At 32.0% G+C, this 23,959-nt stretch overlaps 1 protein-coding gene across 4 annotated transcripts; it reads right to left on the reverse strand.

Annotated features, from left to right (window-relative positions):
* Positions 1–6,259: 6,259 nt before the first annotated feature.
* Positions 6,260–14,467, reverse strand: PDE338 (Nucleic acid-binding proteins superfamily). Of its 4 annotated transcripts, XM_011102353.3 has the most exons (8): positions 13,528–14,466; positions 10,979–11,053; positions 10,820–10,891; positions 9,023–9,103; positions 8,780–8,877; positions 7,786–7,911; positions 7,024–7,072; positions 6,260–6,908 (listed from the first exon to the last, which is right to left on the reverse strand). In XM_011102353.3, exons 1-8 carry the CDS (start codon positions 14,368–14,370, stop codon positions 6,729–6,731), a joined length of 1,524 nt encoding a protein of 507 aa, XP_011100655.1. In that variant the 5' UTR covers positions 14,371–14,466; the 3' UTR covers positions 6,260–6,728. The 4 variants fall into 4 exon arrangements, with proteins under 4 accessions (XP_011100655.1, XP_011100658.1, XP_020547824.1 ...); XM_011102356.3 differs by lacking the exon at positions 9,023–9,103 and having other exon boundaries at positions 13,528–14,467; XM_020692165.2 differs by lacking the exons at positions 10,820–10,891; positions 10,979–11,053 and having other exon boundaries at positions 13,528–14,467.
* Positions 14,468–23,959: the final 9,492 nt, after the last annotated feature.

Consider the following 23,959-nt stretch of genomic DNA (forward strand, 5'->3'; position numbering starts at 1 on the left):
ATTCAATTCCTAAAAGCAAATTCCTAAAATCGAAATATAAATTTGTCATTAATATGTTAATTGAAGCATGTAGTTTCTTTGAATTATAAAAAAAATAAATTATTTAAATTTATTATAAAAGACTACAACTTCAAAATTATAGTAAATTGGCTGCCATAATTACATAAATTATTGTAAAAATTTAAATTTTGAATACGATTATTCAATATTGAAAACAGTCTCCTCAAATTTGGTGTAATTACATGTAAATTGTCTGTTATTTGAAAAATTATACACAATATTCATAAAGTTTGCTTTCATCTAACAAATAAGTTTTTCGTTAGTGAAAATTCATTGAATTTATTGATATAAACAAAAAAAAATTGAATGGAATTAATATTTACTGACTTATTGCAGGTCAAACAAATTTTTTCTGACTAAACTAGCTTATTGACGATGAAGATATACCTCATCAAATGCATTGACGTGAATCATATAAAGATTTTTTGACCTACAATAAATAAGTCATTTGAGGAGAAATATAGATTTTTATCTAGGCTTTTTGTTAATATCGACAAATATGGTGAATTTTGGCTAACAACATGACTTATTTGTTGAACAAAAAACAAACTTTAAAGGTACTACATGTAATTTTTCAAACTATGAGAAGTTTATATGTAATTATACCAAACATCAGAGGAGAAAGTATAACTATCCCCTATAATTAAGTCCAGTTAGCTCGAGCTTACTCAATGCACTAATTATAAGACAAATATAAGTAAGACGGTATCTGGATGAGCTTATAAACTTTTAAAAATATGTGATGAATGATTAAATAGTATGTTTGATACCTTAAGTTTACGTTTAAAATCACTTTAGTTTCTCAAGTTCATTCGTTGATGTTAGCATCCCTAAATTTTAGTTTTAGTCTTATATTGGTCCTTTTTGGTGAAAATGTGGCCAAATTTTAACCTCTTGAAGGGTAAAATAATCAATTTAATTTTTTTTTTAAAACTTTAGTTCCTTAAATTTGTAAAATTGTTAAATAAATTATTTTTAGATAGAAAATTAAAAAATTGAGACACAATTCCAGAGCAATTGCTCTTATTACAATTTTTTTTATAATTTATTTTTGCCACAAAAAATAAAATTTATTGCAAACACTCCTTTTGATATTCTCAATTGGCTTTTTTTGTCGCTAATATTCATTTTTTCCCCGCTTAATTTATGCCATTGTGCATATATAAAATAGGTATTTCGTTTTTCAATTTTGTATTGAATTTTAATAGGGGCATATCTGACCCGAAAATGACATGAATAGTCGTCCAATAACACCAAAATATCGGCAAAGGGCCAAGATTCTCGTCTTTTATCAGGTCGAGTGCAATCCACTTCCATGGCCCGAGATCTGAACCGTGGATCTCATGACAACTCACGACTCTATATGGTGCCACGAGAACTAAGCTAGTATGGAGAAATGTCCTGTAAATACCTTGGTTCCGCTACATTTATGGTAAGACACACTTTATCACTTTTTGCCACATTCAGTAACTTGACCGCTATCATATCGACCTAGAGTTGACTTAAGCATGGGGGGATCTTAATTGAGAACCACTCAACAAGCCTAATGGGCTTCTCTTTTCTCAGGAACCGTACATCTATCTCTGTAGAAACAAGGAGAACACATCATGAAACCCCAATGAGATCGTTATATTCGACCTGGATCAAATTTCTATGGATTTAAGTAATATAAGTAAAACCTCTATAAATTAATAACATTGGGACCATTAAATTATATTAATTTAGAGAGATATTAATATATCGATAGATTAATATTTTATTAATTAAAAGAGAGACTTTTTAAATTAAGCAAATTTAGTACAAATGTATTGAAAATAAATGAATTCATATATGGTTTATTGATTATATTCATGCATCAACCAATTCTTTGTAACTAATTAAATACATTCATGTATAATATCAATTCATTGTATATAATTAACTATTATATTCATGGACGCATGTATCAATTCATTGGAACTACTTAAATATACATGTTTACATTAATTCGTTGCACTTAAATAACTATTATAGCCAATTAAATATATTCATGGATGATGAATGAAACATAGACTATATAAATCTCAATATGAAAATAAAATAATTTATAACACCCAACCATGTCTTCTCATCTAGAATGTATGGCAAAATCATCCACGAATAATCAAATGCGTAAAGCATTACAGACTTCATATTTAATATTTATGAATTATTAATTTAGAATTTTAATAGGATCTAATATTTATAAATGGATTTTTCAAAAAATTATTATCTTATTATCTTATCGAATTTGATAATTTTTTACAAAAACCCAAATCGAGATCGAAAAATTTTGTTATTTTAGAGAATTTATTAATTTATAAAGGTTTTACTGTAATGAAAACTTAAATTGACACAGTTGGAGGGAAGTGACAAATTTCTAAAAACAAATCTAATAACTTATAACAATATTATATGAGTTTATAAGACATTTTAAATAAATATAGCCAAAAACATTGGGAAAGGCGTTCAGTGGGATAATTGGAGGGAGACTCTATCAAGTATTTGAGTAATGATCCTGATGTATATTAGTGAAAAATATTAATTCTAAGGGTAAAAATGTAATTTTATAGATATGAGACACACTTTAAGCAAATGCAATCCACCATACCATATAACTTCCAACACTACTATAAATACCAAAATATTAATTTTTTATAGGGGTTACTATTTATTGATTAGACATCACTCTCTTGAGAAGAGCATCTCTTTACGAAAATTGTATTTCACCTGGTGCGCAATCACGTCATGGTAAAAACCCAATTTCATCCTTTAGTAGAAAATCTTGGACCACATCAGATCCTTTGAGCATAAAGTCATATTATGTAGTAGGTAGGACAGCTGCTGCAGCAGTAGAACAAATAATTAGAGACCATATATATAAAGTACTGTTTGGCATCATATCATCTTCGTACCTTTCTTTCCTCTATTTTTATTGGTTTTGGATTCATGGAGCCCCCAAACCTACAAGCTATATATATAGCTTCTCTCTCTCTCTCTATATATATAGATATATATAACTCTTAGAATAATACTAAAAGAGTCTTTGCGAACGATTCAAAAAGCAGCTTTCAGCTTTTGGCTCCCAATGGTACTTTTGAAGTGTTTGAAATAGCAACTTCTGCTTTTAAAACAGCTAAGAAAAGCGCTTTTAAGCCAAAAGTCAGAAGCACATTGGGGTGTTTTTAGCTGTTTTGATTTCTTTTCTTTATTGTAATAAATTTAACTTTATTTTTACTACTATACCTTTATTACAATAATCTTAATTCAACTTTACCGTTTTTAATTTATTTTCAAAATTGTATACTTAAAGTTGATATTGGAGTTTTCAAATAATTTGAATAAATTAATAATAATTCAATTTACACTTTTACATATTTACTATTCTAAAACTTTATGTTTATTTGCTATATCATCTAATTATATTATTTCATTCACATGTTATTATTTGATTAATTAAAAAAAATATTTTTTTTTTGCAATAAAAGCAAGTTAATCAACAATTATATTACTTCGTGGAGCATTATTAAATTAAATATATACTTTTTAATATTTTTAAAAAATAAATATAAAATATACTAATCGAAATAAAGATTCCTATTTTTTGTGAAAAAATAATTATTACTGACAAACAACAAGTGAAATAATAAGCAAAAAGTAGAATCTTTTAAATAGGGGGATAATTTACTAATTTTTTTTTTTCATATGGGGGTATTTGCTCATTTCACATATCACAGGAGATTAAATTGCATTTAACCCTAAAGATATATATATATAGGCAGACAAACATTCAAAATATTTTAGCTCCTCCCTACGCGAGATTACTAATTTTTTTTTTTTTTTCATATGGGGATATTTGCTCATTTCACATATCACAGGAGATTAAATTGCATTTAACCCTAAAGATATATATAGGCAGACAAACATTCAAAATATTTTAGCTCCTCACTATGCGAGAAGTCATAATAAATGGCTGCTGGAGCGGAGCTGCGATTTCTAATGTATAAAGGTGAATCGAGTCGAATAGAATATATCATTATTTGAATTTTTATTAAAGTTTAAAAGTTTTAATAAATAAAATAAAGTATAGTGAGCTAAAATTAAACCGAATATGAGTGGAATTTGAATAAAATTATCTCTTTTTTGTGCATTTTTATCTTCTTTTATTAATCAAACCAAATTGGAGCTGAGCTTTAAACTCTGTCAAGTGAAAAAAAAAAAAAAAAATTCCAATTTGACTTATTTTATATTTATGGAGAGAGCCCAAACGACTACTTTAATTTATATGTAAAAGTGTAAGATGATGATTTTTTTTTATTCATATTAAATTTGATTGGTCTCGATCAATTGTATATAACAAATTTAATACACATATGTAATTACAGTCGGATTCTGTCCTCTACTTTATCAGCATAAATCAACATCGACTTCGAACCAAAGTGAAGAAATGAAGAGTATAAATCAAGTTCGAGAATACTTCCCTGTATCAAGTTATTGGAGCGTGGAGTCTGTTCTAATATAACATTTAGGCTCAATTGTCGTAGATATAGGAGATTTTTTTTTGAATTATGTAAATTTTGTGTTTTACAATTATTTTTCTTTTTATATTTTCTACATACATATACGGTCTGATAAAGTTTAATTTCTTGTACAAGTGTTCAGATTAAATGGTAAAGACAATGCCACATCAATATAAGATAGACCACAGTGATAGCGTGGCACAAACCCTCAACTGGCCCGTTTGATCAAAAATTGATCGTATGTTCGGACCAGTTCATAGGTATAGAACCGCAAGCATAAGAACCCGTGCCGACATGTAAAAATTGGTTTCATTAGATAAGCAGTTAAAATCGGGCTTCACTTATAAAAAACAAAAAAGAGGGTAAAATACACCTTGCTTCTCTGAACTATTCTTGACATAACATTTACCCCCAAACTAATAAATGTAACACTTACCCCCTACAATTAATTTTTTGAATAATATTTCCCTTATATTATGTATATATATATATTTAGTTAAAAGAATTTATTTATTTTTAATAATTTTGTACTTTAAGTTTGATTAAAATTTTCTTAATTGAAAAAATATCGTTTTGATTATAATAAAGTAAAATATAATTAGTGAGTTAAATATTCTGAAATTTATTATATTTTACAAACTCAAAGTTAAGTGATGGATGAATACAACAAATACACAATAAGTTTTCATGATATTTTTTTATTAATTTGGTAATAAAATTAAATTTGATAAAAATGAGTAATTACATATCAATTTTTTGAATATATTCTTTAAAAACATGATAAAATATATTTATTAGTTTTTAAATGTTTAATTTTTGGTTAAGCATAAATATTTGTTAATTTCTTTTAAAAATCATCTACGAGTTGTTGGTTATATTATATGTGTTGTATATCTACTACACACAGTAATTTATACTCTATTTTTAATTTAAATTCTTTACTTATTAAATTTCTTTAATTAGAAAAAAAAATTGTGATAATTTAATGTGCAAAATACTAAAATATATTCAAAATAATATAATTGTTGAAGGCATACGGGGGCTTTTTTGTCGAACCAAGAAGGTAAATATTATATTTATTAATTTTGAGGGCAAATACTACATCAAAAATAATTCAAAGGACAACATGTATTTTTCCACCCCCAAAAAAATAAAAAAAAGAATGATGAAAGAATCTTAAAGTGAAGAGGGGAACGAATAGGGTTTTAACCCACATTGCAAAACTTTCAAGTTTTTCTCAAATCTAAAATTTCAAACCCAAAATGCAAAAGGTATAATGACTTTATAAGATTTTATTACTTTTATTTAATTATTTATCTATTGAATCAATATTTATATTGAGATTATGCACTAATTATATTAAAAGTGGATTATATATATTTTATTTTAATTTTTCTCATCTTTATGCTTAATGAATTGATATATTTTGTATATATACAAAATATAATAGGATCCGGATCAACGATTTTTTTTTATTTCCATTCCATCCGATTAGTCGGACCAGCAACCCAGTAATCTAGTAACTTAACCGATTCGACTGTGAAAACATTGCCCTCAACCGTTTGATACCGGAACCGCGGATGTTGTAAGAATATTTCTATTAGTGAATCATGATCATATTGAATTCTTGCATCAATCTACAGTTGGTATAATGCAACCTCTTACATGGAATAAAACACTTTTTATCATCTTCGGAGAAAACTGCAAAATGTTCAACAAATGTTGCTCTAGTCAGTGTATTTCTATTACAGCAGCATTTTCTGCAGAAAACTATCCAGCACAACTCCTATAAACATACTTACAAAACTGCAGTACAGATAAGCCCATCGCTTTTTAAGTAAGCACAGTTGATGTTGAATCAACAATCTGATATCGAACCGGAGAAATGCAGAAGACGGCTCAACGTCCACCGAAGTTTCACCAGTGTCTTTCGTTCTTCTTCTTCTTCTTTCTTCATTGTCTTTTTCTTTTCCTCTTCTCCGGTGGGTTCGATCCAAAATGACCATTTTCATCACAACATGTTTTATGATGGAAATGAATTTGTTTCCAGAGTGTCATCAGGAAGGAGAGGTTTGGTTAAATTTCGTCCGATGTATTAACGGATATTTTGTACTATCTGCATGTCCCTCATCATGGGCTCGTCTCGCTGTCTCTCTCGAACTTGAACCATTTCCAGTTGGAATACAACCTTTCTTCATCTTCAAACGGCAAGCCATCCGTTGGAAGGGCTTCTGGCTTGCGTGTCGTGGAAATAGATGATATTTTCTGCCTGTACTTCTTCGCCATCTTTTTAGCTTCGGAAAAAACTTTCTGAAGAAAAACAGCAAATGTGCAGAGAAAGCTCATAGCTTTAAGTTAAAAAATTAACTCTTATGATATGGAATAGTGGAACAAGCAATCGAAATCCATTACGTATAACATTTACCTCCTTGTTCGACAAAAATAGACCAGGCTCACTTTCGAGTTCAGCAATGCTGCATGACGAATGATCCAATTTAACAGGAGTAGGAGAAGCTTATACTTATAATTGGAACAAAGAAAGACGCTAACATGAAGTTTATTTTTGTATTAACTTATTGCAAAAATTAAACTTGAAGTAGGAAGAAATTTTGACCCAAATTTTAATCCGTACAGTAATTTGGTGGCATCAACTAGATATATAGAACAAAAGAACTGCATGAGGTCGAATTCAAATTTCCGAAGTTGAGGCAGCGAGCTAAGACCATGCGATTATAGAAATCTACTTAAGTTGAAATCACTGTTTTATATAAGCATGAAATTTTCTACAAGGAAGAAACTTAATAGCCGGAGCCCAGGATGCCAAAACTCCAAAACACCTAAAGTCGAATCCAACTGTCGGTGATAGTTTACAGTTGATGTATGTAGAAGATTGACGACTTTGCACATCAGTGGTGCCCATTTGTATTACTTTTCAAGATAATCGCGTGTGTGTTTTTCTTTTTGTGTGCTTTCATTCGTTCTCTTTGTGTGCGTGTGTGTGTGGAAAGGGAAGGATCTGATTGGTATGAGTGGTTATTTAAACCAATATGTTGAATCCTGGAGATGGAATATCACAGAATCCACTCAAGAGCAGAGCAACGAAGCCATGAAGCTCTCCTACTGTCATATGCAAAAGTAATGCAAGACTAATCTTGAACAATTCTATAGAAGTCATTGATCAGTGTACCTGAGAGAAATTTTGTCAGGAAACATTGACTTCACGACCAGAGCTTTAACCTTGTCATCAACTGCTAGTACGTCACTGACAGAAGTAATTCGGCCTTGACTTATGTTTGAAATATGCAGTAATCCACTGCAAAAGATCAAGAAGGCAATGGATTACAACTCCAATAATCCTGAAAAGAGGAAAAGGGACAGAGGTGCAGGAGCATGCAAAAGGGCGCCCAATTCTGACTCTTTTGTTGGACATAAAGGGCCGCTAACAATTCCATTATGAGCGCCCGAAAGATTTTTTTATATATCTTCATAAATGTTTGCTGGCAATAATGCAGTGAAAAGAAATTCTAATATGTAATACTCTGGAGAGTAATAAACCACAAACAACTAATTTTAGACTCTCCAAACTTTAAAAGGAGAATTCTTTCAAGGAGAAAAGCAACAGTAAGAGATAAATTCTTTCCGTAATGAGAAGTATTAATAGTACAAGCAATTAAGTCTCAATTGCTTAGCTACCAGAAGTTTGCGCAGCTGCAAATATACTGTGGCTGTGGTTGTTCAAGAAAGGACTATGGCAAGCATTTTGGCTTTGAGGTTTGGTGAAATGTAGCAAGAAAAAGAGAGAGAGAGAGAACCACAAAAAATATCACATGATGGTTTTGTCATCGTACATTCTCAAATCAAGTAGAAGAGCCTTTTCTCTTTCTCTCACATTTTCTACTCATACTGCTTGCGATTGCCTTTATTTCCTAGCTAGCATCCCAGTGAAAACTTCATTACCTTTTTCTTTTTAGGATAGACTTTTGATAACCATCTTTAGCTTTTCAAAGGGCAGAAGCACCAGGTCTTAAAACAGAAAGCTCATATTGTCATTCTACTCAATGCAGAAATCAATTTGTCTTAAGTTTTTCTTCCTAGCAACAATGAATAAGCAAGCAATAATAAATCAAAATCAGCTATCAATTCAGATTTGCAAGATTCTAATCCACTAATTTAGTACTCACCTTCTATTAGTATCACCTATCCTTATCTGTGCACCATATGGGAAAATTCTCTTGACTGTTCCTTCGAGAAGTGTTCCTTCTTGAAGATGCATCATCTCCTATGACATCGAACAGCAGAAAGTAAGAAACTATCAGAGAATCAGGTTAATGGCACCAAGAATTACATGAAAAGCGAGTAGGAACGAGAAACCTAGACAAGAAATGAAACTAAAGCAGGCCATCATCTTAAGTGAAAAGACAAACCCAAGCTTCCTTCTCACTGAGTATTAAGTCATTGGTATCTTCATTTATTCTAGTAATTTGGACATGTATCCTACGTCCCACCTACAAAAGCAAGATATAAATTATGAGGGGTCACACAGCTGCATGCAAAAACGAATTAGTGCATGGGGAAGAAACTTAATAAGCCAAGAGATCTCATGAACATCAACCACACAATGGCATCAAAGGTCAACTTGACCCCTGAACCTTGATAGTTATTGAGTTGTATCTGCAGCTGATCAGCGGAACCAATTATTCAATTGTCATATAGTTTTTCCTTTTCCTTTAAAAAAAGATCACCTTAAGTTCAGTCGAGAAACAATCTAGCTGTATTGTAAACATGACAAAGAAAGAAAGAAAGAGAAACCTCCAAGAAAGATATAAAAAGGAGGAAAAGGAAAACTCAATCCGGGCTCTAGTTTACCTATCTCAGAGTTGGTAAAGATGAATATGACATAGTTAGATCGTCCTGCTATTTTCATATGCATTGTAGAAGCATTCAGAGAAACAACATGCATGATTTTTTACCAGCAGGTATCACATACACAAAATTAGGGTAGTTTCATACTGATTCACATGTTCCTTATTATTTCAATTACCAAAAAAGAAGATAGGATCTTATGCTATATGAGATGCTGGTGATCATTTATTTCTTCACAAGCATTTGACCAGGATCAAACCCAGTGCAACCTCTTCACCAACAGACTTTTAAGCAGTCAAAAGAAGCAGATGATCCTTTTCCTAAAAGGGAGAATTCTGTTTCATAAGTTGAAACTTTGGAATGAAAACTAGTGATTCTGCAAATATAGGATTCTGCAGAAGTTGCATGGTAAACATGGTGTGCTCTTGAACTATTTGAGAGGTTTTTTCTTGGATGGTTGATAATCCTTAATATATTTAATTTTGTTAGAAAAAGTAATCTGTATAATTTTTGTGCTTTGCCCTTCAAGTAAAAAGCTTCTCAAATTTTTTAACAGGAACACAAATGAGGAACTTGTATAAAGTTTTTCCAAGCCAAGAATCAGCCATGCAGCTTGAGCTGTTGTGAAAGTCTAGATCATAGGACTAAACCTTTCCACTTCTCATGTTATGGGTGCTTACTGTTTACCATTAACTTCTCAAAGCATTCAATACAACATGTGTTATTATGTGTACCCAATGCTCAATAAAACATCGAGCTTTTTCCTGATGAATATCGTTGGCTTTATGCAGCCTTCTCCAGATTTCAGAAGAGCTGAAATCCTTAATGAACTCCTTTCCATTAACCAATGAATGAACTTGAAATCAATATTCGATGAAAAAAATAAAAAGAAGAAGCATGTGTTTGAAATCGACCCTCAAACTGAATCAGGTTTATCTCTCTTCAAAAATAAACTAAGAAGCAGAATCATTCATTGATCTCCAAATGAAAAGGTCAAATACTTGGCAGGAAATGCCCTCAGGACTCCTGGAAATTGTAGTAGGAAGATGCTAATTAATGTATTGTTGTGGTGGTATGTGAAAAAAGTTAAATGCACATAATGTCAAATCTAATTTTAAAAGCACCCGCAATCTTGACAATATGATCAGGTTTTTCTTAATGAGACATGAGTGGTGAAGCTTCCCTTTATAACATAGACTGCAGTATGAGACTGAATATTGCATACTTCAACTGGCACAGGCAGGTAGCTTATAATAATTATGCCTCATATGGTAATGTACAAAAAGCGATCACCATGTGAATGCGAAAAAATTGCAGGAAAAAGGAGGCATGACATGCGAAATGGTGATTGGCCATACATTCTCTTTCAGTTCTGTGAAATTGTTAACTCTGTTCGTCAATTCAGCTTTTGGAAGAAAAGCCCTCAGCCCCTGCAAATAGAATCCCATGGAATTATGGATTCAGATAGGTCATTTCCTAGCTAAGCATGTATCTAAGAAAAAGATAGAGACGTTCACCTCTATTCTTGTAAGAAGACCTCCAGTATTCCATTCTGCTATTTTAACCTCAATCGGCTCATTGAGTTGTTTAATCTACCAAGACCAAACCGACAGTTTTTATATATCATGCAAAAGTGGAAAGGCTTCAAGAATAGTGAAAGCTATAGGCATTGTTTGGATTCATATTTTCGTATTTTTCGATATAAGATAAAACACACTCAATGTTTGTTTTTGTGTTTTTACACGTTATCGATGTGTTTTTTTGTTTTTTAACTTTCTATATATAATATATAAAACAAACATGATTTGACAATAAACGGTGATTTTGTCTCCCAAAAATACAACATTAAACATAAAATATTTATATATATATATTTATATATAAAAGATATACAATTTGACAATGAACAATGATTTTTTTTCCCAAATCCCAACATCAAACCTATACCACTTATTTTAAAATATTTTAAATTACCCCAAAACACAAATCCAAACATATCATCTATCTTCAACACACACTTACTTATCTCTATTTTTCTCTCTCTATCTTCAAAATACAAAACAAAACATTTAAAACACAAATCCAAACATAAGGATACATTTTTAGAGAACCAGAAAGGTTAATAATGAAAGTACATGATACAGAAATTAAGACCAGATCAGAGAAAAAGAAGGGGGGAAAAATAGATTTTTCCGATATAAGTTAATTAACCACTATTAGGCTACACTACTCAGCCACTATCTTATTTCTATTGACTGTGTGATTCACACAAGAAAGTGGTCAAGAAAAGTAAATTCAGAAAGGGAATTTACCGCTCGAAGAAAGGCCCCCGGCTAAGCGTTTCTAGGTAATTTGTCTGATCTATCCGAACTTTTATTATTATCTTTCAGTTAGGATTTTAACTGTTACTTGAGCTATATTTGAGCCTTAGTCATCCCAGCAGGTTTATAATTAACGAAAACCATTTCTTCAAGTTGGTTAAGTCCCTTTCTTCTTAAGGTCTATAAACAATTTGGCGGTCTTCTTGCGTTAATAGACTTCAGAATATTAGCTCACTCAGTTTCAAAAAGCATCTTGGGCTTCTTCTGTATTGGTGTAGTGCTATTCCAAGTCGTTCGTGTGATGCCCTGGACTTACAGGACTACACCTAGGCTTCTTTCTGTTTCTCTTATTCAGCAGTATCCACAACTCTCAGAACTTTAAACTTGTTGCTACTTACTCCTCTGATAAACACTGGAATACAATAAACATCCCACGTCTTCCCTATTCCACAGGCAACTAAATGAGCATTGGATCCCTATATTAATGCTCATAGTTTCTTTTCACAGCTTCAGCAAGGTTGTTCTACACCACCATGCAAGGGTCTTTCATCATCAAAATAACATGATGGGAAGGTAAAGAAAAAACGAACATAAATATTGGGCACCGAAAGCTTTCTGATGAAGACTTTGGATCTTGAGTTTTTGTCAGACGAACAGTGAATAAAACTGTTTCTTGTGCTTAGTCCCATTCTGAAGTGAAACCAGTAATGAACATTAATAAAGGTCATTTTGTTTTTCTGAATTGTACGTGTGGTTCTTTATATCTCCTATGCCATTCAACTATATTAAAGAAATTATAAGTCATTTCTGTTCATTCAGAGAATCCAACTGTACTTTTTCTCTACGTAAATGTATAGAATCCTCATGGATTGTAATTTGAATTAGAATGCAGCTAGTTTGAACCAGTTTAGCAGCTAACATCAAATATATCTTCTCAGCTACACCAATTATCTTTCCATGCATGAATAGTGAAAGCAACGCAATGTCTTGTTGCTTAAACTTGGTATGTTCTTATATAATGATCATATCAACATATTATCCAACTACATGCACATTAAGACAGCATGCATATATAAACACCATCCAACTTGGCATGCTGACATTACACACCCAGTAATCATCTCACAGTTTGAAAATGAAAGTGCTTTCACATTCACATTACAAAAATAGTGGTTCTTCCTGAGCTTTACTGCAGTGGACAATGAACCCAAAGTTCATTGCGTAATGAGCCTAGCCTGACAAAGAATGACCCACCAATCTACTGAAAATTAGAAAATCCGTGCCGAGAGACTGCAAGGCGAGATGTCACAAAGTAGCAGAAATGAGGGAGTAACCTAAGTTGCACAGTTGATAACCCACAACAATAAGAACTAAAAAGCAATGAGTGGCAAGCGCAACGGTCTCCACTGCAAAGGGTATCTCTTTAAGTAATTTTTAAAGACATGACATTGGTTCACTCAACCTAATTAATTGGTTCTCACAATTTCTTAACATCAAATATCTAATTGTAAGGGCAAAAGCATCTAATGTATGCCCAAAAAGATTCAGCTATAGATGGGAATCAAGGTGGAAAAACACCGTGTTAATGACAATTTCCTATTCTTCTTCCATTCTTAACCATTAATTCTTTCCCCATTCTCAATTGCATTAGACAACCACATGATAAAGCATTCAGCAATTTTAAATTTACAATGTCATGTAATTAAGTTTCCATGATAATGAACAGAAAATAGCAAGAAAAAAACCTGCCTCACTCGGTGCCAAGCAATACGTCTGAAGAGCCTTCTGGTTGACAGCAACGGCCGGCCCCCAAGCGTCCTCCCAAGAACCTCAGCAAACAGAACGGTTCCAGGCTCCACAACAGGCTTTCCCGGCATTGGTTCTCCACTGATTGCCTCATCATTGCTCACAATTCCAACCTTCCCTCGCACCAAAAACTCATCCGCATCCTTCTCTACATCACACAACAGATAGTCCATCTCCTTATCATACAAAGGCAACACTTCTTTGGTCAGCATTGTCCCCAACAAATCTGCACCCACGTTAACATCAAGCTTATTCTCATTGCCCGAAACCACCACCCCCACCACCAAATCACCCGGTTTCGGTTCATAATACTCCACACTGATCTTCTCATTTTCCTCCTCAGCTGAACGCAGGTTTCCACCTTCCGAATCACTTTCTTCCTCAAACGGTCTGAAAAACTTGTAGAACGGCTCCAAGATTTCATCTTTATCTAGTGTTTTCAGCTCATTTTCCTCTATTTCCTCAAGAGCCCCATTGCTCACTTGCTTTGGAGATGGCTTGTTAAGTAACTCAAGCTCTTCAGCTTCTTCATTTTCGGGCCTTTTGGGCAAAAGGGTATCCTTAGATTCCTCGAAGACTCCATTTTTAGCGCATAATGGAACACGGGTCCGTCTAAATTTCGGTAATTTGAAGGAAAAACACAAGCTTTTGCAAGATCCCGACCGGGGCTTGGGGCTTTTAGCAAGTGGGAAGATGGCAGTAGTGATGATAGGATTGGTGAACGGTGCAGATGGAGTAAAGGAGGAGTTGGTATTACAGGGACGATAGATGGGGATAGGCATTTCTGCTTATCCTGCGCACGTCGTCGACGGGCCTTTTATCCGTTCGTAGGGTCTATTACCAAAACTGTTGCCGTGGCCGCATTCCGGACATAATAATCGTCTTGTCCGAGATTAAAAAATATCATGCTTAATTTCCATTTTCTTTTAAAGAATAATTGCAGCGTTCTCACGTAAGATTTAATATAATCATATATACATTTTTATAATTTAAAAAAAAGGATAATTATATTTTTTTTTTCCTAAAATTTGATGTGATTGATCTAATAAATAAATTCCTCAATTAATAAAAAGTTATCAAATTTGTTGACATTAACGAAAAAATTGAAAACAAAATCTATATTTATCTTTGATTGACTTATTACTGATTTATTGCATATCAAATAAATATTTTTACGATCAAATTACCCTCATGCACATTTACGCATTAATTCATGTGAGGATGTGTATCTTTATCGTCATAAGGATAGTTTAGTCGAAAAAAATTATTTAACCTGCAATAAATTGGTAATAAGTCAGTCAATCGAGTGTAAATATTAATTTTTAATCAGTTTTTTGTTAATATTAGCAAATTTGGTGATTTTTGACTAACTAAGGGACTTATTTGCTAGATATAAGCAAATTTCAAGAATGCTAGATATAATTTGTCAAATCATAAGGAGTCTGTGTAATTATCCAAACTTCAAGGGAGAAGAGTCTAATTATCCATCTAAAAAATTATATTTAGTATTCCTACATTTTACTTTCATCTAACAAATAAGTGACATCTCCTTCGTAATTACATTTGATCTCTTACCAAATTCACATTTGTCCTGACAAAACAACTCAAATTTTATCAATAATTTATATTAACCTTAAGCAATCAAATACTTCATCAAATCTGGTATTTAATAACTTTATTAAAGGATCGAGAAATTCTCGATAAATCTTTTATAATACCTTGCTAGTTTCAATAAACTTTAATTTTCAGCAGCATCCCTTCGATATTCTCCATTCTATAATAGTTTTTACATTTGCAGGGTCAAGAATAACCTAATCACCAGATATAACATGTTTCAGATACTACCTAATTCATCCAAGATTTGCACTTAACTTAACATACAACTCTTCTCTTTCAATATCTGCGACACTTTTTTCTTTTTTTCTCAAATGTTCTTCATGCTCTTCTGTACTCCTCAAATACACTACGATTTCATTTATAAGAACTGCTACGAATTGACCTAAATATTTTTTAAATTCATATAATTATCCTAAAGCTATTTTATATGGTGTAATCAAAGCAGGTGATGTTCCAAGAATAGTCCCTATTTAAAATCTACTTCTGGGTAAAGTGGTAACTTAGGTAATTACTTAGGAAAATATTAGGAAATTCTATAATTATCAGAACATCAGATATACCACAATTATGATCACCATTTGTGATAACTCTGCAATTGTCATAATTTTATAGCGATTTAATTTTTTTTTTTAAGTCAAAACATCCCTAATTATGTGATTTTATTGCATATTTAGTCAAAAAGGAATATATGAGACAAAGATGGCAAAAATCAAGCTAAAATTGAAATTGAATGCATCAAAAAGGAAAAAGGAGATTACAAGGCAATTTCTGCAAGATTGACTAAGCGTGCCAACACTCAGTGGAGTGGTCAACTCGGGTGAAGAAGGAAAATGAGTTATTTACGCAAGAGAAAAAAGAATGAAGTGCTTAGATTTGGAAATGATTCCTTGAAACATGTTATTTGTGATTTATTTACCTTTTTAAAACATAGCAGTTTTTTTACATATTTTTAAAACACAGGAGAATTTTTAGCTAAATTTTGAAAACACAAAAGAGGTAATATGCAATTTGCCCTATTTAAAGAGCAAGATTAATAGACTAAATTAATCACTAACCGCTATTAACCATGCTAATTGTTGCCAACTAATTAACCTCCCTTGCCAGGTGGAAGCCAGCTAACCTTACAACTAAACCGTTAGTCACTAACGAGAAAGTGCTGGTGCTAAGTGTTAACAACCGAAAGGTCAAGTGTTTACCAGTCCTGAATCACAATAGACCGTCAAGGATAGAGTCCCTCTTATAGGAAAGAAAAACCCTTTCGTAAGGTGTTCCTTTTAAATACCTGATCAAATGTATTACTGCATTCCAATGCTGATTGCAAGGATGCTGCATAAACTAACTCAATTGTCGAGTTGTATAAGAGATATCAGGCCTTGTAAAGCCTAAATATCATAGTCTTCCGACCAACCTCCTATATGCTTTTGCATTAGATTTCGGACTCCCTGCTTCTGAAATGAATTTAATTCTTGAAAGTAGTGGTATGATTGCATCCTTAGCATTATTCAGAGACCTGCATCCTTCACGACATCCTTTAGATACTTGGACTGAGTGATTGCAGGATCTATAGATAACCTTGCAATCTCTAAGCCCAAGAAGTACTTTGTTGTTCTAATATTCTTAGTAGTGAATACCTTATTCAAGTACTGTTTTAATTCTGTAATCGTAACTTCTGAAGGCCCTTCGAAAGTGCAAGAAATGTCCTTATTGTTATAGCTATAGTCAATGCTTGCCACTTGGTCAAAATTTAAATTTTTGTACTGATTTTGTCTGACCGTGCTAGATATTATTAATTTTATTTTATTTTTAAATTGTAATCATTTATAGTATAGGAGAAAATTAATGTTTTTTGCAGTGAAATGTAACATTGAAATAAATTTGTTCTAATATTTTTTTTAATTATTTAATATGTTGATTTATTTATAAATATTAATGTATTAAATTAGTATTTAAATTGAATGTATTGATTTTGTTAGGGTACTTCAAACATTTTTTGAATTTGCACGGTGCTACCAGACCTTGGTAAGCATAAAAAAGAAATAATAATTTACAAAGTAATTAATATCAAAATTGAGGTTCGGTCAAAATACACAAATATTCCCTACATTTTGTAAAATTATAGCTACACCCTGTAAAATTATAGCTGTAATTATAACAACAAACCTATTTAAATAACAACTTACACAAAATAACTGTAATTTTATAAAATACAGAGGATATTTGGATAATTTGACCTAATCCTGGAGAATGTTAGTGTAATTTACTCTAGAACCAAAGATTAATAGGAAAATAATCACTTATACAAAAAAATGAAAAGAAATGGCAAAACACACCCGATGTTTATTTTTGTGTTTTTGACACCTTATCTGTGTTTTCTTTTTCAATTTTCTATATATATACACACACTTATATATAATATAAAAAAGACATAATTTGACAATAAACAGTGTTTTTTATTTCTCAAAGTTAGAACATTAAACATATAATATTTATATATATACATATTTATATATAAAAGCGATATGATTTGACAATGAACAGTAATTTTTATCTCCTAAATTCCAACATTAAACCTGCACTATTTTTTTAAAATATTTTAAATTACCTCAAAATGCAAATCCAAACATACTATCTATCTCCAACACACACTTATTTATCTCTAGTTTTCTCTCTCTCTCTCCAAAATACCAAAACAAAACACTCAAAATACAAATCCAAACACTATGGTAAGTTCCTGAACTTGCAGAAAAAATGGCCATACTATAAAGTTCTTCTTTAAAAGTTTAGGGAGTCGAGTTGTGTTTTTTCTTATATATAGGGGGATTTTGTAATTATTAGTACTTTTTAGGGGGTAAAATGCAATTAACCCAAAACACACTCTTTCTCTTTCTGTAGATCAAAACATATAACAAAGCTGTAAAGGGATGAGGAAAATTTAAAAAAATAAAATAAAATTGCATTCATTAAGTAATTTAAAAATCGCCGAAAAACAAACATTCATGTCGTCGGTGTGTCCATTTGTTGACTTAAATTATGTCCTTTTCTTTTTTTTAATTAATATTTACTCAAATTATAAAATTAGATCTCTTTTTTTTTTTAATTTCTTTTATCAAAAGTTTAATTGGTTATAATACAAATCCAACCGTCAAATTTTATTAACTATTATTAAAATACTTTCCTTAAATAAAACAAATTACATTATTCTCTATAATTAAAATTAATAATTGAGAATCAATTCCATTGCGTGCATGTGCATCCAGATCAGTTTTTGTTGGTATTATTTCTTTTTTCCTCATTTATTTAATTATAAAAATAGTGGAATTAATTTTAATCTCTCTCTCTCTCTCTTAATTATAAATAAATCTTTTTATTATTTCCATCCACAAGAGGACTTGAGATAGCCCATGTTGTACCAAATAATTTATCCAAAGGATGAAAATGCACTCCAATTTGCTCAAAAGGGTAGGATCCGTGTACAAATCCACGGGGTCGGATCGGACACTTGACTCGGTTCAAAAAAGGAGACCCGATTTTTGATGATTGTTGGATCATCTGATACAAAAACACCCAGATATTGCCACGTGGAGCCACCTTATACGGTATAACAAATTATAAATACTGTCAAATATGAACATTTATGACAAGTGCATTTAATGCCATTTCAACCTTATTAGCTCGAATTCGACCCCACTTTTTAGCTTTAGTTGGGGGCCACCCAGCAAGCCTGACGTATTTTCTGGTCTCAGGATCCATTTTCAGGAAACTTGAAGAGATTCAGCGACCCGATCTCTTTTTTTGCGACTTGCATTATATATATATATATATATATATTATAGATACCAAACTACCGATGCATTGAATTTTTTAGTTTAATCAGAATTATTAATCTTATGCAACAATTAATTTGACTTGAAACAATGCCAATTAGCAATTTAATTATAGGAATAATAATTAGTTGATTTATAGTTTACATAGTTAGTTTTATGGTTGTGGAGTTGGTGGGGTGACAAGTGGGATTTGGGTCCAACATAATTTATAATTATAATACTTAAAAAAAATATGTTATTAATATAGATGGGAATTTTGGCCCCAATCTTACTTAGATATCATTAAATAATTATATATACCAAAAGAAAAAAAAAATTATCAAATAACAAAACAATAAAACATTCCAAAAATCAGGCCATTTTTTATTCGTGTCATGTTCGATTTTTGGATCATCAAATTACATTGGATCATATAAACCAATCATTTCTAAAACTTTTTATGAATACATAATCCTACAAATGCTATATATATCTAGAAAAAATAGAATTTACTCTCATATAATATCATAAATGTACAAATATAAAAAAATAATAATTTACCCCCTATATTTTTTAAAATACAATAATTTATCCCTCTGTGTTTTTTAATTTGCAGTAATTTACCTTTCTATACTGAGGGATAAATTGCTTCATTCTAAAGAAATATAGGGTGATAGATTGCTATTTTTTTTTATAAAAATTAATTTGGTCTGTTACAGACTCAGGAAACTCAAGGAAGAAGAAATCATCTTGCATCAAATTGAAAAATATGCGTGTCTTGTACTGTATATATATATATATATATATATTTTATAACATCTAATACTCTCGAACTATTCTGGCATTGACCTTATAAACTTAGCATTGGAACGTTACCCCACGCACCCAAAAATGTTCTTACCGAACATTATGAATGTAGGGGGATCAAGATTAGATAATCGACCTACAACTGAAATTAAGGATACTAATATAAATTTTTAAAGCATATTAAAATTACGCGTAATTATACTAAATCTTAGAAGGATTGTGTAATTATCGCTAAATTTAATCCAACTTCACAAATAAATAAAATCTACGAGAAAAACTGCATACATATGAAGTTGAGAAAAATAAATGGTAGACCCACCAAAAACATGGAATTTCATGCCAGAATGTCTGCTACAAAGACGGCAACTGATCAATTATTTTTCATGTGGAAATAAGAAACGAAAAATTGAAAGATATATATTTTATTGCATGTGCTGCCTTTTTTTCTTCTTTTTTTTAGGTGAAGTGATCAAATCAATTATTATTAATATGAGATCATTATTCAATCACCAGATAATTTGTGACGTAGATAAGTGTTCCATATTGGTTGTAGATGAGAAATTTGAATGATTTATAAGCCTCAAGACATTCTTACCCTATTAAGATGCCTTTTTAGGATAATCCCATAATTTTTTTATAAAGCCAAAGCAAATAATACCTCGCGTAATGAGGCACTGCTCGAGATACAAATTGCATAATTTGGATGTGTAATAATTAAACACCAGAAACTAACTGTTTTCATAAGTAGATTCAATGAAAGTGTGTAATAAATTAAACAAGCTTGTCGTGATGACAAATTATTGCAACCAAGAAAATTAGTGAAATAGAAAAATAGCCGACTACGTACCCTTCCAATACTTAAATACAAGTCAAATGGTTTATACATAACAAACAATTTCATTTAGCTTTTTGGGAAGAGTTTTCACTTATTATTATTTTTTTTAGCTTTTATGTCACTCCACGTTGAAAAATGCATAAAAAATAAATCTTAACCATGAAATATGCCCACGAAATGAGAAAATGGGACCTTTCCAACATATAGAGGCAAACGGGTTAATTACAATTTACCTCCTGTGTTATTATAATGTTCAAATTATTTTGAGAGTACCGAAAGATGAATTTGGAGCAATTGTGGGATTTTATTAAGAAAAGATTATCAGAAGTAGAGATATGTATTTCGAGGATCGGACAATTGAAGATACAAAGAAGCCAAAAGAGCTAGGAGCAAGATTGTTGATCCGTTCGATCCCTCTATGTCACAAAATGAAACAAAAGAAGTTGATGCCAACAATGATCCCATAACAAAATATGGTGATAAAGGGGATGAACAAGTTGAAGGGGAGAATAATCCTACCGAACCTATTGAATCTGTAAAGCCTCAATTAAGACAATTATTGAAGATCAACAACAAAATTACTGCTGAAGATGGGCAAAATAGCCTCTGTAACAGAGAAAAGTGAAAGAAAACGAAGAAGAAAGAAGAAGGCAATTGTTTATGAAGAAAGCCCAAAGTTGTGTTTCACTTACAAAGGCGTGTTTCCCTTAGTTGCATTTTTTTGTATACGCTGTAAAGCAGTTGGCATTAGCAGTTGAGAAAGCTGTTACTTTTCTTTCTCTTCTTGGCTTCATTCTTTACTATATATATGTGTACCTGTAACTTGAACAGAAATAGAAAACAGAGAACCAGTATTCCCTTTTCAAGAAATCAATGGCAATTTACAGTTCCTCTTTACTCTTTCTTACTTTTCACATGGCATCAGAGCAAGAACAACTCTGATTCTGCCACTTTCTTCTCTTCTTCCCTCTCCTTGCCTTCTGAACAACAACACCAATACATACTCTTGAGAATACCTTGACAGAAAATACAACCATGGAGCTAGCCCTCACACAAGCGATTATAAGGTTCAACCATTACCAGAGAATCTGAGGATTCAAGGAATTGATCATCCTGGGATGAGTTTGGTAACGGTTCCTCTCACTGGTAAGGTTAGTTAGATTTGCGTTGGGGGCTAAACAGACATTAGGATTCATTGATGGATCCTATGAGAAACCTTCAAATGACAATGAAGCAATGGAGTAGTGGAAAAGAAACGACTGTCTAGTAATATCTTGGATTCTAAATTCCATTTCAAAAGACATAGCTGAATCATTCCTTTATGTATCTTCATCGAGGGACCTGTCGGTTGAATTACAATCAAGGTTTGGGGAGAGTAATTGCCCCTTACTATATCAGATTCAAAGGGAGATAGCCTCCAACCTATAAGGGAATATGATTGGTGCAGTGTATTTTACCAAACTAAAAAGACTATGGGACGAATTGACAGTTCTTGATCCTTTACCTCTATGCAGCTGTGGAGGTAGCAAGAAAATGATAGAAAAAATTGCATCAACTCAATTGATATAGTTTTTACTGGGGTTAGGAACCAGATATTGCTAATGGATCCACTTTCCACCGTGGAGAAAGCATACTCCATGATACAAAGAGTTGAGAAGCAGAGAGAGGTGCATTATGGAATTACAGCAATTGACAAAGAGGGTGCTTGGCAGTATAAAATGCAGACACAAGAAAAGGATTCTTGGGAAAGGGATCTCCCAAGAAGGGTAACTTTTGTAGACAAAAGGATGTTGTATTGTGACCACTGCAAGAAAATCGGGCACACCAAATAAATGTGTTTTGAAATAAATGGATTTTCTGAATGGTATAGACTTCTGGCTGAACAAAGAAAGAAGGGAAACATACCTCCTAATTTCAAGGCATTGAATGTCAATCTGCCAAAGACAGATAATCACTTGCAAGAGACCTTATCAGATTTTTTGAAAATTGAGTTAAAGAAGATGTTGCAGGAACAGGACATGAATCAACATTGCTCTAACTTTGTAGACCTAGAGGAATATGCAGGTATGACTTTAACCCCCTCTATACTAATGAATAAAACTGAGAACAAGTGGATAATTGACAGTCAGGCATCTGCACATCTGTGTGCTAACATTGCACTATTTGACCTGTTAAAACCACTGAAAAATTCGACCTCTATAAGGCTACCTAATGGTATGATACAAAAAGCTGAATTGACTGGGAATGTGTAGATATCAAGAAACATTACTCTCATGCATGTGTTGTATGTGCCAGCTTTTAAATACAACTTGTTATCAGTGAATAAACTGTGTAGTGACATGAATGTCAAAATCATATTCACAAAATATAATTGCATTGTGCAGGACCTACAGACTAACTGTGAGATGGCTGTAGGTAGACAAGAGGGCAGGTTGTATATCATAGAGAGAGACAGAGCTATGGTCACTCATATAAGCAACAGTATTGAAGAAGCATCTAGGACAGATAATAAGAAAGCACTGCCCTTTGATAAGTTTTGGCATAATAGACTAGGACATGCTGAAATTGATATAATGAAACACTTACACTTGTTTGATGCTAATAAAATGAATCACTTGAGATGTATGGTTTGTCCCTTAGCAAAACAACATAGATCTCCATTTATCTCTAGTGAATCAAAAGCAGAGAAAGCATTTGATTTAATACATGTGGATGTGTGGGGACCCAACAAGAATACTCCATTTGACATTGTCATTACATGTTAACCATTGTAGATGACTACAGTAGGGCCACCTGGACATATATGATGGTCCATAAGTCACAAACACAAGAAAAACTAGAACAGTTTTACAATCTAATTCATACTCAATTTCATTCCAAAATTAAGCAGATAAGGACTGATAATGGGACTGAATTCACCAATGAATGCTGTCAAACTTTCTTTAAAAATAAGGGCATTGTACATAAAAAATCTTGCATATATACTCCCCAACAAAATGGTTGAGTTGAAAGAAAGCACCAACACCTCCTTTAAATTGCTAGAGCTTTAATGTTTCAAGCTAATATGCCACAAAGATTCTGGACTGAAACTCTATTAACTGCTACTTATATAATAAATAGGCTCCCAACACCCACATTAATGTGAAAAACACCATATGAATTCTTACATAAAAAGGCTCCTATATATGACCACATGAAGATCTTTGGTTGTTTATGTTTAGCTGCAAACATACTGCCCTTTAAGAAAAAAATTTGATCCTAGAGCTTCAAAATGTGTTTTCTTAGGATATGCATGTGGTATGAAGGGAT

The sequence above is a fragment of the Sesamum indicum genome, linkage group LG2 (assembly GCF_026168435.1).
Source record: "Sesamum indicum cultivar Baizhima isolate 11 linkage group LG2, ASM2616843v1, whole genome shotgun sequence".
In the NCBI taxonomy this organism is placed as follows: domain Eukaryota; kingdom Viridiplantae; phylum Streptophyta; class Magnoliopsida; order Lamiales; family Pedaliaceae; genus Sesamum; species Sesamum indicum.

What these genes read in the sequence shown, in the direction of transcription:
- PDE338 (XM_011102353.3), bottom strand. Translation starts at nt 14,370, where the DNA reads ATGCCTATCCCCATCTATCGTCCCTGTAATACCAACTCCTCCTTTACT. An exon ending in ATAGGTGATACTAATAGAAG is followed by an intron (nt 7,912 to 8,779) that starts GTGAGTACTAAA and finishes GATCTTTTGCAG; the next exon opens with TGGATTACTGCATATTTCAA. An exon ending in CCTGACAAAATTTCTCTCAG is followed by an intron (nt 7,073 to 7,785) that starts GTACACTGATCA and finishes TTCGTCATGCAG; the next exon opens with CATTGCTGAACTCGAAAGTG.